This window comes from Acomys minous, assembly GCF_964271855.1.
Source record: "Acomys minous genome assembly, chromosome: 6".
NCBI classification, from domain to species: domain Eukaryota; kingdom Metazoa; phylum Chordata; class Mammalia; order Rodentia; family Muridae; genus Acomys; species Acomys minous.
Window position 1 is genome coordinate 91614795 of NC_140487.1, and position 12458 is coordinate 91627252.

The 12458-nt window shown below is 35.6% G+C and overlaps 1 protein-coding gene across 16 annotated transcripts in view; it reads left to right on the plus strand.

Annotated features, from left to right (window-relative positions):
• Nucleotides 1–12458, plus strand: part of LOC311598965 (putative selection and upkeep of intraepithelial T-cells protein 1 homolog) — an 84691-nt gene that overhangs the window by 51341 nt on the left and 20892 nt on the right. For 12 of the 16 annotated variants that reach the window (XM_084784600.1, XM_084784607.1, XM_084784596.1 and 9 more), the window contains one exon: nt 1823–1945. In XM_084784600.1, coding sequence (XP_084640726.1) covers nt 1823–1945 — 123 coding nt within the window. Of the gene's footprint in view, nt 1–1822; nt 7977–12458 lie in introns of those variants that run through there. The other 4 variants (XM_084784594.1, XM_084784608.1, XM_084784595.1 and 1 more) reach the window with 3 other exon arrangements.

Genomic DNA, 12458 nt, shown 5'->3' on the forward strand with positions numbered 1-12458 from the left:
TGTTTTGTCTATATGTGTTTAGATGTGCAATTTAAATATATGTAATCCAATTTTTCTTCTATTTTGTTTGCTGTCTGTGCCTTTGATGCTATGTCCATGAAATCAATGTCAAAGTAAATGTAAAGCTTTTGCCTTATGTTTACCTTCAAGTGTTATAATAATCAGAATACTATGGACACTATGTGATGTATGCACATGTATAGATATCCTATTATCCTGCACTGCTTCTTGGAAAGACTGGTCGTTATCCATTGAAATATAGTGATACCCTCAGCAAAAATGATTTTTATTTATTCTGTGAAGTATAAATTATCTGAGCCATTGAGCTGGCCCCTATATCTGTCTTCATGTTAGCTTCACACACTTTTATGTGATGTATAGGGACAAAAAGCATAGCAGACTCAATCTGCAGCTAATACTTCAATGGGAGATGATTGTAAGAGGGAGAGTACTTTTTTAACAGAAGTCCATGTGTCTATTTATTGCACATCTATGATAAGGTGTGGTCTGAGCACACATTCTTGATTTTTAGAGGACAGAATCAATTCATTTGTCAACATATATTTTACAACATCCACTCTTCATAAATGGTTTAATTTTTATAACAGTAAGTCTTGGAAAGAAAACAATTTTATTCAAGTTATATGTACATAACATACAATTTATTATTTTAATAAGTATAATGTTATATTTCCATGACATTAAGAATATGTTCATTTCTATGTAGATATCATCACCATCTACTTCCAAAATTACTTCTATTTCCAAACTTTTAGTAACTCCCTGACATTGCCTGTCACCACCTCAGGTTCCTAGAAACTACCATTCTATTTTCTGCCTATATGCTGTTAATTATACTAAATGCTTTATATAGATGGAATCTTGTAATATTTGGTTTTGGAACTGGCTTATTTCATTTGTCATAATAGTTTCAAAGTTTATTCATGGAATATATTGCAGAATTTCTTTCCTTCTTAAATTTGAAAAAACATTGTATTAGTTTAGACATTTTGCTTATCCCTTCATCTATTGATGGGCACTTTTGATACCTACATATTCTAGTATTATGTATGAGGCTACTATGAACATAGACATGCAAATATCTCTTCTAGATCCTGCTTTTAATTCTTCAATGGATATGTCAAAAATGTAAATTTTGGGTCTTTTCACATATACACTTTCTATTTTCTGAGTAACTATTATATCATTAGGTGGTTTAATAACTACCATTAATTTAAGAAAGTCATTTCTAATCAACATAATTATGTAATAATGAAATAAGAATCTTTAATTGCATACATAAGTGTTAGCATCATGCAGAATAGTAATGAACTTGACAATCTGATAGCTTTTCACTTCAGAACCACCTAGAAAATATACTTTTAATGGACGTTTATGCTACATATAAGCATACCACTTTGGAAACTTGTAACATATCAACTTCAGAGAGTCTACTCATGCAATGAGCACTCTATTTCAACATTCCCTTTATGAGATGCTGAATATTTCATGGCTTCTCACCAATTGATGAAGCAGATAAAGGTGTAATACATACACGAGTCTTTAGACTCTAGCCAACCTGAGCATGTGTCATGCTTCTTTGAATAATACAGTGAACATCTGCTTTCTGGCAGCTTCTTTCAGGCTTAACCCAAACATGTTCATTTTTAAATTTACCATACGACCCAAACTCTTCCTTCCCCAGTCTCATATAGCTAGAAGTATGGAATAATAGGAACCAGAAAAATAAATCTGTCAGAAATATGCAAAACAGCCTTCATTTCTAAGAATTGAACTTCCTAATTCTTGTATCTCTACCCAGTCTTTGTTTCAGAAGCACAACTTGACTTGGATAGTATGTGGTTGGATGACACAAGTATGATCCTGAGCATGCTAATGGTGGTCCTTGTCATGCTCACTTCCTTTATTTACTTCAAATTGAGAGGTAAATAGTATGGGTAAGGTGGTATCACAAATGGTGGTTGTCTATATGTCCAGTTCTGTTCCTTGTGTTTTAATGGATGGGTTGATATCTCTTAACATTAACATACTTAATTCCCTGATAAAAGACATTGGCTAACAGAATGGATGCACAAACAACCCAGCATTTTCTGCATACAAGAAATTCACCTCAGCAAGAAAGATAGACATTACCTCAGAGTAAAAGACTAGGAAAAGGTTTTCCAAGCAAACAGACCCAAGAAGTCAGGTTACATAGCCATCCTAATATCTAATAAAATATACTTTTAAGCAAAATTAATCAAAAGAGATAAAGAAGGACACTCCATACTCATCAAAGGAAAAATACATCAAGAGTACAACTCAACCCTAACATCTATTCCTCAAATACAAAGGCACCCACATTTTTAAAGAAACATCATTAAAACTTAAAGCACACATTGATCCCCACACCTTATTAGTGGAAGACTTCAACACCTTGCTCTCATAAATGGACGGATATTCAAGACAGAAACTAAGTAGACAAATAATGATAGCAAAATATGCCATCAATTAAATGGACCTAATAGATAACTACAGAACTTTTGATCCAAACACAAAAGAGTATACCTTTTTCTCAGCACTGTGCAGAACCTTTTCCAAAATCAAATATATAATCATACATGAAGCAAACCTCAACCAAAACAAGAAAACTGAATTAAGCCACTAAAATTAATTATAACACTATTAATTAAAGCTGAACATCAACAACAACAGAAATAACAAAAAGCCTAGAACAACTACCTACTCAATAACCACTGGGTCAGGGAAGAAATAAAGAAAGAAGTGAAAGACTTCTTAAAATTTAATGAAATAAAGGCACAACATACCTAAACTTATGGAATACAATAAAAACAATGCTAAGAGGAAAATGTCTACCATTAAGTGCCTTATTAAGGAATTTGAGAGATCACATAATAGCAACTAAACAGCTCACATGAAAGCTTTAGAAAAAATGTAAGCAGACACACCTAAGAGCAGTAGATAGCTAGAAATAGTCAAACTCAGAGATGAAATCAATAAGTTAGAAACAAGGAGACCAATACAAAGAATCAATGAAACCAAGAGATGGTTCTTTGAGAAAAATCAACAAGATAGACAAATCCTTAACCAAACTAACTAAAATGCAGAGAGACAATATCCAAATCAGCAACAATAGAAATTAAAAGGTGGACATAACAAGAGGTACTGACAAAATCCAAAGACTCATTAGATCTTATTTCAAAAGCCCTTACTCCCCAAAATTGAAAAACCTAAATGAAATGGAAAATTTTCTAGATAGATTGCACTTATCAAAGTTAAATCAAAATCAGGTAAACAAGTTAAATAGTCCTGTAACCCTTGAGTAAAAAAACACAGTCATTAGAAATCTATCAACCAGATAGCCTATGACCATATAGTGGGGGAGGAGGTCCCCCTAGGTCATAGAACTAGGGAAGGGGAATAGGGTGAAAGTGGGATGGAGGGAGGAACCGGTGGATACAAGAGAGGGGAAAACAACTGAGATGTAATCTGAATAAATTAAATAAATAATAAAAAATATAAATTACAAAAGAAAAAGAAATCTATCAGCCACAAAAGCCCAGATCCAGACAGTTTTAGTGCAGAATACTACCAGACTTTCAATGAAGAGCTAACACCAATACTTTGCAAATTATTTCACAAAATAGAAAAAAAAGTAGCATTCATTTCCAAACTCATTCTACGAGGCTACAATCACTCTGATACCTAAGCCACCAAAAGACCCGACAAAGAAAGAGAATTTCAGACCACCTTCCATTATGAAGATTGATGCAAAATATTCAAGAAAACACTCTCAAACTGAATCCAAAATAGCACTGACCATGATCAAGTAGGATTCATTCCAGGCTTACAGAGGTGGTCCAATATATGAAAATTCGTCAACGTAATCCACCATGAAGACAAACTAAAAAAATGTCACATAATCATCTTATTAGATGCTGAACAACTCTTCAGGTTAAAACTCCTGGAAATATCAGGGATACAAGGCACATACCTAACACAATAAAGGCAATATATAGCAAGCCTATAGCCAACTTCAAATCGAGTAGAGAGAAAATTAAAGCACTCCCACTGAAATCAAAGATAAGAGTGTACACATTCTCATCATATATTTTCAGTATAGTACTTAAAGACAGAACAATAAGACAACTAAAGGAGATCAATCAGCTACAAATTGAAAAGGTAGAAGTCAAAGAATTGCTATTCACAGAAAATATGATAGTATATATGGTGACCCCAAAATTCCACCAAAGAATTCCTACTGTTCATAATCACCTTGAGCAAAACGGCTATATACAAAAGTAATTTTTTAAAAATTAGATCACTTCTATACAAAGGACAAATGGGCTGAGAAATAAATTATGGAAACTACACACTTAACAATAGCCACAAATAATGTAAAATATCTAAGAGTAATTCTAATCAAGCAAGTGAAAGGCCTGTATGACAAGAACTTTAGGTCTCTACAAAAGAAATTGAAGTAGAGATCAGAAGATGGAAAGATGTCCCATGATCATGGGCTGGTAGCATTAACATAGTGAAAATGGCCATCTTACCAAAAGCAAACTACAGATTCAATGAAATTCCCATTAAAATGCCAACACAATTCTTTACAGATATTGAAGGGATAATTCTATATTTCAAATGGAAAAAAAACCCAGAATAGCTAATACAACTCTTTACAATAAAAGAATTTCTGGAGGTATCTCCATCCCTGATTTCAAGCTATCCTACAGAACAACAGCAATGAAAACTGCATAGTACTGGCACAGAAATAGACTAGTTTATCAATGAAATTGAATCAAAGACCCAGAACTAAACCCACACACTTGCAGACACTTGATTGTTGACAAAGGAGCAAAAACCATACAATGAAAAACAGAAAGTATCTTCAACAAATGGTGCTGATCTAACTGACTATCTAAATATAGAAAATGCAAATAAAACTATATTTATTGCCCTGCACAAAACTGAAGTACAAGTGGATCAAAGACCTCAACATAACACCAGATACACTAAATGTATGAGAAGAAATAGTGGGGAAGAGCATTGAACTCATTGGCATAGGAGACAACTTCCTGCATGGAACACCATTAGCTCACGCTCTAAGATCAACAATTAATAAATGGGACCTCTTAAACTGAAAAGCTTCTGTATGCAAAGGACAGTCACTAGAACTAAATAAGAGTCTACAAATTAGAAAAAGATCTTAACCAACCCTACATCCAACAAAGGGCTAATATCCAAAATATATGAAGAACTCCACAAAGTAAACACCAACAAACAAGTTAACCCAATTAAAAAGAGGTCACAGAGCTCAACACAATTTTCAAGAAAGGACTCTCTAATGGCCAAGGAGCACTTAAAGAAATGCTCAACGTTCTTAGTTATCAGGAAAATGCAAATCAAAACAACACAGATTCCATCTTGCACCATTCAGAATGGCAAAAAATGAAATATACAAGTGACAGCACATGTTGGCAAGGATGTGCAGAAAGGTAAACAGTCCTCATTGCTGGTGAGAGTGGAAACTTGTACAACCTCTTTGGAAATCAACCTGGTGCTTTCTCAGAAGACTGGGAAATCACGCTATCTTAAGACCCAGTTATAGCACCTCTGGGCTTACACCAAAAGATGCTCTGCCACACAATAAGTATATTTGCTCAACTATGTTCATTGCAGCTTTAGTTGCAATAGTAGCATCTGGAAACAAGTTAGAGATCCCTCAACTGAAGAATGGATAAACTATGGTACATTTACACAATTGAGTACTATTCACCATGAAAAACAAGGAAGTCATGAAATATGCAGGCAAATGGATGGAACTAGAAAAGATCATCCTGAGTGAGGTAACCCAGACCCAGAAAGACACACATAGTATGCACTCACTTATAAGTGAACTTTAGCCATTTAGTTCAGGATAAGCATACTACAATTCACAGACCCAAAACAGAAAAGTAATAAGGAGGACCCAAGGCAGGATGATTAAATATCACTAGGAAAGGGACATAGAATAGACAACTGTAGTATTTGAAGAGCAGGAACAAGGTAGAAGAGGAAGTGCAGAGAGAAATAAGCATGGATAGTAGAGGCAGGAGGGCAAAAGGCTTGTAGAGAGAACAGAAACTATGGGTGGGGCCATCTCTGTGACAAGCTGGAGACAAAACATAGAGTAGACTTCTGGAGGGATATGGGAGTGACTCTAGTTGAGACTTCTGGAAGCAGTGGTTATGGAGAGTTAAAAAAAAACACCTTCTAATTAGACAAGACTCCTAGTGGAATCTACCCACAAAAACTTCGACCCAAAATTTACCCTGCCTACAAAATGTTCAGAGATAAAGATAGAGCAGAAACTTAGAGAATTTCCAACCAATGTCTGGCCCAACCTGAGACCCACTCCATGGAAAAGAACAAATTCCTGATACTATAACTACTCTGCTATGCTTGGAGACAGGAGCCTAGCATAGCTGTCTTCTGAAAGGCTCCATACACCAGTGGATTGAAACAGATGCTAAAAGTCATAGCCAAACATCGGGCAAACTGTAGGGAGTCCTGTGGGAAAGTGGAAGAAAGGATAAATGACACGGAGGTGATAGGAGCCTCACAAAAAGGCCAACAGAGCCACCTAACCAGGGCCCAGAGGGGCTTGTGGATACTGAAGCACCACTCAAGGACCTAGGCCCCATACACAGATGTAGCTGATGGTCAGCTCAGGCTTCTTGCTTGTCCTCTAGTAATGGTAGCAAGGGTTGTCTCTGACATGGACTCTGTTGCCTGCTTTTTCATCACTTCCCTCTGGTGTGCCTGTACTCTGCTGCCTGCCTTTGATCCCCTCCTTCTGGCATGGCTGCTTTGCCAGGCCACAGAAGTAGAGGATGTGTTCAGTCCTGATGCAGTTTGATGAGTTATGTTGAATTTGGGGGGTAGGGAGGGCTCCCTTTTTCTGAGGAATAGGGGAGGAAGATGGGTGAAGAGAGAGGGAGGGACTGGGAGGAGAGAAGGGAGGGACTATGATTGGGATGCATACTGAATAAATAATAGTTTTTTTAAATGAAGGGACTATGGAGTAGTAACCTAGGAAGGGGAAATTTAATGCCTGATTATTGTACTGTACCAATATCCAACAGTTCCCACAAACCTTAAAGCCTATCTAAAACTGTGTTTACTATTGGCCAAATAACTTTTATTTGTTTAGTTTCTATGAATAGCAAGATTTAATATTATCTACCACTGATAGGCATAAAAAATATAACAATCCCCATCCCCTAACAAGCAAGTTGAAAAGCATTTAACAGAAAAAACTAATACTGGGGAGTCAGAAGTTCTGTGACATAACATCTCTGCTTTGGTAGCCAGAAGAGTGTATGAGCCTTCCCAAGGCTTCCAAAGTTTCAGGTAGCCTGGGGTTGTCATTTTGGGAGAAATCCTCAGGGTTCTGACTGGTTGTCCATTTTGACAGCCAGTGGAGCTTGATGATTTTGTTTTGGGGATACAAAATGCTTAATCTAACATGATGGTGATACTTCAGTGGCACCCAGTGCCTCTCAGGCTTATACACACTATACCTCACCTTTGCTCTGTTGGAGTTGAACAACTTCTTAAGCTTAATCTTGTTCCTCTGAAGGAAGAACCAAGTCTCAATTTCTCTTTTTCTTCTCCTTTTTCTTCTGAGTAACATCTTAGTATTTCTTATTTATAAGGTCACTCATAGATAGACTAAAATCAACCATTTATCCAGAGATCAAAAAATGGTCTTCTTGGGCTGGAGGGATTAACCATGAAATACTAGACTCACAACAAAAAAAATGGTCTTTTATTTCAATAACAATCCACTATTTCATTTATAAAGATTCTCTGTGCAAAGCAACTTAACCTATCTGAAGAAGAAGAAGAAGAAGAAGAAGAAGAAGAAGAAGAAGAAGAAGAAGAAGAAGAAGAAGAAGAAGAAGAAGAAGCTGTTTAAAGTTTTGGCCAGGAAACCATGGCCTTAAAGATATTGGAACCATTAGACAATGGGACATTACCTTGAATGCATCTCAGGAATTGGCCAGACACCACACAACACAAGCTGATGGTATTAACTCTTGGAAGATTTAAAAAGATGCCTTCAGGATACCCTGTGAACACAGGATCATAAGAACAAAATTTTTCTTACATTCTGTGGTCCAGGTACACAGAGACCATTGCAATCATGATCCAAGAAGATCTATTTATCATTTCAGCTGGCAACACTATCTGCTGTTATACATGTGATGATGGATGGTTTGGAGAAACTATTACATTAAGTTTTCCTGAAGAGATATTAACATTTACACAGTCTACATTGAATACCAGCAACAGGCCAAAAAACAACAATTCCACCAAAATCCAACTTGGTGAGCCATTGAGTTTATTGGACTTACTTGAACAGCACAAGTGGAACAGGAGTGGTCCTTAAACATCTTCATCATGGCAAAAGTCTTCCCATCATTAATGACTACTTATGAGGGCTACATCAAGTAGCCCCTGTTATTTAACCTTCCTCTGCTTATATATTCTAGAGTCTACCAAGATTATTTGCAGCAAGAGTATTGTAGAAAGGAGGGATTCATGTCTACAGTATCAGATGATAAGCCTCAGACTCTCCCCTCCTTCCTTCTACTAGTGAATGTCAACATCATTACTATTACACATTTTGCTACCACTTTATTGTGCTGAAGGACCTCTCAGTTTCCTAGCCCAGCCATCTGCTGTCACACCTTTCTAGCAGGTAGGGACTTCACTGGCCCCTGGAGACATAATTAAAGATAAACTTTCTTCCATAAGTCACCTTAGATTGTGGTGTTTAATCACAGCAACCAAAAGTTACTAATAAAGGCATTGATTACCAAAGACTGGGGCATTACAATGAAGAATCTTTCCCTGCTAGAGGGAGGAGACTTTGGACTGTGGACTAGAAAAACCATTAAACACTTTACACAGAACTTGGCCGGCCATTTTATTAGGAAGACAGTGCTGACAATAGTGTGGACTAAGGAGGCCCAGCTCAAGAGCTTCCATGGGACTTAACATCTCTGTAAACAACTGAGCTAAAGGCCATTCGCAAGTATTTTGGAGAAATGCATACAGCTACTTTCTGTCTGCACCATCTTAATTTACATGAAGCTAAACTTAAAAGTAATGAATTCATTTCTTAGGCATAGGAAATTTCAAGAGGTCATAATTTTAGAAAACTTTCTCATTCTCTCCCGAAAGCTAACAATTGCCAATAACCCCAAAGCTAGAGATGAAATTTTATGTCCAGTCCCTATTCCTTGCTAGGATTTGATCTGGTTTAGGCTTGCTCATGTCTTCTTCATGCTGTTATAAGTACACGGATTTAATGTATTGTACCTTCACTGTTGTATCAGAATAAACTATTTCCTTGTAGTTATTCTCTACATGACTCCTACCTGCTTCTTACAATGGTCCTTGAGCCCTGAATGGGAGTTACAGTACTCATATCCCTTTAGTGCTAAAGATTCCATGGTTTTCTTTTGCCTGCACATTGTTCAGTGGTGAGGCTGTTAATCATTGTCTACTGTAAACATAGGCTTTTCAGATGAATATTAAGAGACACAGTGACCTGTAAGTATAATGACAAGTCACTAGTGATGGGTTGAATGCTATGTACATTTATCAGGATAATTTTAGTAGGTTTTTCCCTCAGAAGCCTATTTGACACGTTTAGCTGTATGTTCTTTGCCTAATAAGGGAACCAAGTATGGAATTCATCTTGTGGTCTGGGACGTAAATCCAATGAAATAGCAGTTGGATAATCCTTTGAAGTCTGTGTCATTATTACAGCATCAGGCTTGCAGGGTTCATATCTGGGTATAATTGATGATTGCTTTTCTCCTCTGGTAGCATACATAGTACCTTTGAGATCTAAGAAAGCTAGCTAATATAATGAAATTTTCAGAACAGACCTGGAGAGATGGCTCACTCATTAAACACTAAGACCCACATTTAGTGATTTCCTTTTCTATTTCTTTACACTGAACTTATTTTTGTCATTATTTAAGCATATTTCCTAAAAATCCAAACATCTATTATTTTTATTTTACTTAGTTTTAGCATCATCCTGAGAAATAGAGATGCCAGACCATTTATATTTCTGATTGGTGTATCACAAGTATTTTTTCTTTTTTACTTTTTATTATGTTTCTTTTTAACATATACATCTATATTATTACACATGACTAAAATAAACTGCAAACAGCAGGAAGAACCACAAGATAATCAGGAATTATGTTACATTCACAGTGATTTGGCTATTTGTATTCAGCAAACTTGAAGTAAATATCTTTCATATCTTGTTGGGTCTAAATTTCTGAGAGAATGCTCAACAGAGGAGTATTGAATGGCTGAGAAACACTTAAAGAAATGCTTTAAAAATGGTTAACATCCCTAGTAACCAGGGAAATGTAAATCAAAATGGCTTTGAGATTCCACCTTATACCCATCCAACTGGCTAAGATCAAAACTTCAAGAGAGGGCACATGATGAAGAGGATGCAGAGAAAGGGGACCATTCCTCCATTGCTGGTGAGAGTGCTTTCCCTGACTTACTTAACTATTTCCCCCAACTTGGGCAGGGGGCGCTTCAAAGGTATTATTTGCCCTAAATCAGCCTTAAGAAAACTTAAGAGAACAATGTCCCATTTCCTCTAAGAGGGGTTGTACAGGTTTCTGTTTATTCTCTTGGTCTACAGATGCTTGTTTTCATTGTTGAAGTTAGTTATAAGTTATTATTGGTCTCTAACAGAGACAAAACTAGGTTTGAGACAAGGACATCTCTCTTTTCTTTTATCTTTCTCTTGTAGGTAAGGAAATAGGAGCTGAAAAGAGAAAGGGGATATATAAATATAGAGGGAGGATAGAACAAAAGTTAGATTATTGAATCTACTCCTCATCTCAAGGCCTTAATTGTTACTCACAAATAAGGATATTTTTTAATTCAATGGTATTGAATTTTGTATATTGATACAAATCATGGTCATGCCAAATACAGTCTAATTTTTTCACAAGAATATATATTCTAGATCTAATATATAGATATATAAGGTAAAATAGTTAAATAAGGGCTTCAAAAGCCTCAGAGGCTTATTTTCATAGGGAGTTTTTTTTATAAGTTATTGTTGGTCTTATACAGAGAGAAAACTAGGTTGGACTCAGGAACATGTTTCTTTCCTATGTCTTTCTTTTGTAGGTAAGGAGATAGGAGCTACTTTTTCATTTATAATTATGTTATGTTTATCTGTGTGTGGGTATGATAGTACATGTGAATGCACATGACAAAAGAAACTTGGAAAGGGATTTTACTCCTCAGAAACTGGAATTACAGGTGGTTATGAGTGATCCAACATGGGTCCTAGGAGCCAAACTCTGGTCCTCCTCTGAAAGAGCAGCGAATATTGTTAATCATCAAGCAAATTCTCCAGCCCATTTTACTGATATATTTTAGTTCTTCCATGAAAAATTTAGACTTGTGATTCATTTTATGTTTATTGGTTACCTTTTTACAAATGTAGATATCCTCATATCTGGTAGTTATTATTATGATATTATTATATGTATTTAATACTATTTTATGAAATTTTCAAAGATAATACGTAAGTAGTATAATTTTAGAAATTTTCAATAGCTAGTAAAATATTTTCTTTTTCTTCAAAGCATTGGATTTATAGAAAAATGTATTATTTTGTTTTCAAATGTTTTCCCCTAAAGTTTTGTATTATTGCTTTTGTTGCCTTAAATCATCCTTCAAAATAAAAAACCTGTGTTCACATTTGAAGAAAATTGTCAATAAATTTTAACAATGCACATTGATTAAATCCTTGCTGATTTTAGGATGTAGAGAAAAATATACTTCACAGACCATATGGGAAATCATTGACATCAAAATTATATTTTTCCCCAGAAACTATCCATGTGTGTGTTTCACAATAACAATCATAAAAGAGATTATCATTTTGAAGGAAAGGGCATGGGAAGGGTTAAAAGAGGGTACATGGAAAGAACTGAAGAGAAAAAAGAGGCAGGAAGGAATGTTATATTTTATTAAAAATGTGTTTTCAAAGATCTACACTTTTTAGGCAGGACAAAATTTGATCAAAAGACCCCCTTGATTGTATGCTTTATAGACCTAAATTTTATATTTCAAATCAGTATCTTTCTCTCTCTCTCTCTCTCTCTCTCTCTCTCTCTCTCTCTCTCTCTCTCTCTCTCTCTCTCTTTTTGTTGTTGTAAAATTCTGGATGCTGCTTTTATTTTATTTTATTTTATTTTCTAGTATTTCACGTTTTATTTTTTCAAGATATATATTATTTTATTAATTTGTTCTTATTACATCTCAATGGTTATCCCATCCCTTGTATCCTCCCATTCTTCCCTCCCTCCCATTTTCTCCTTATTCCC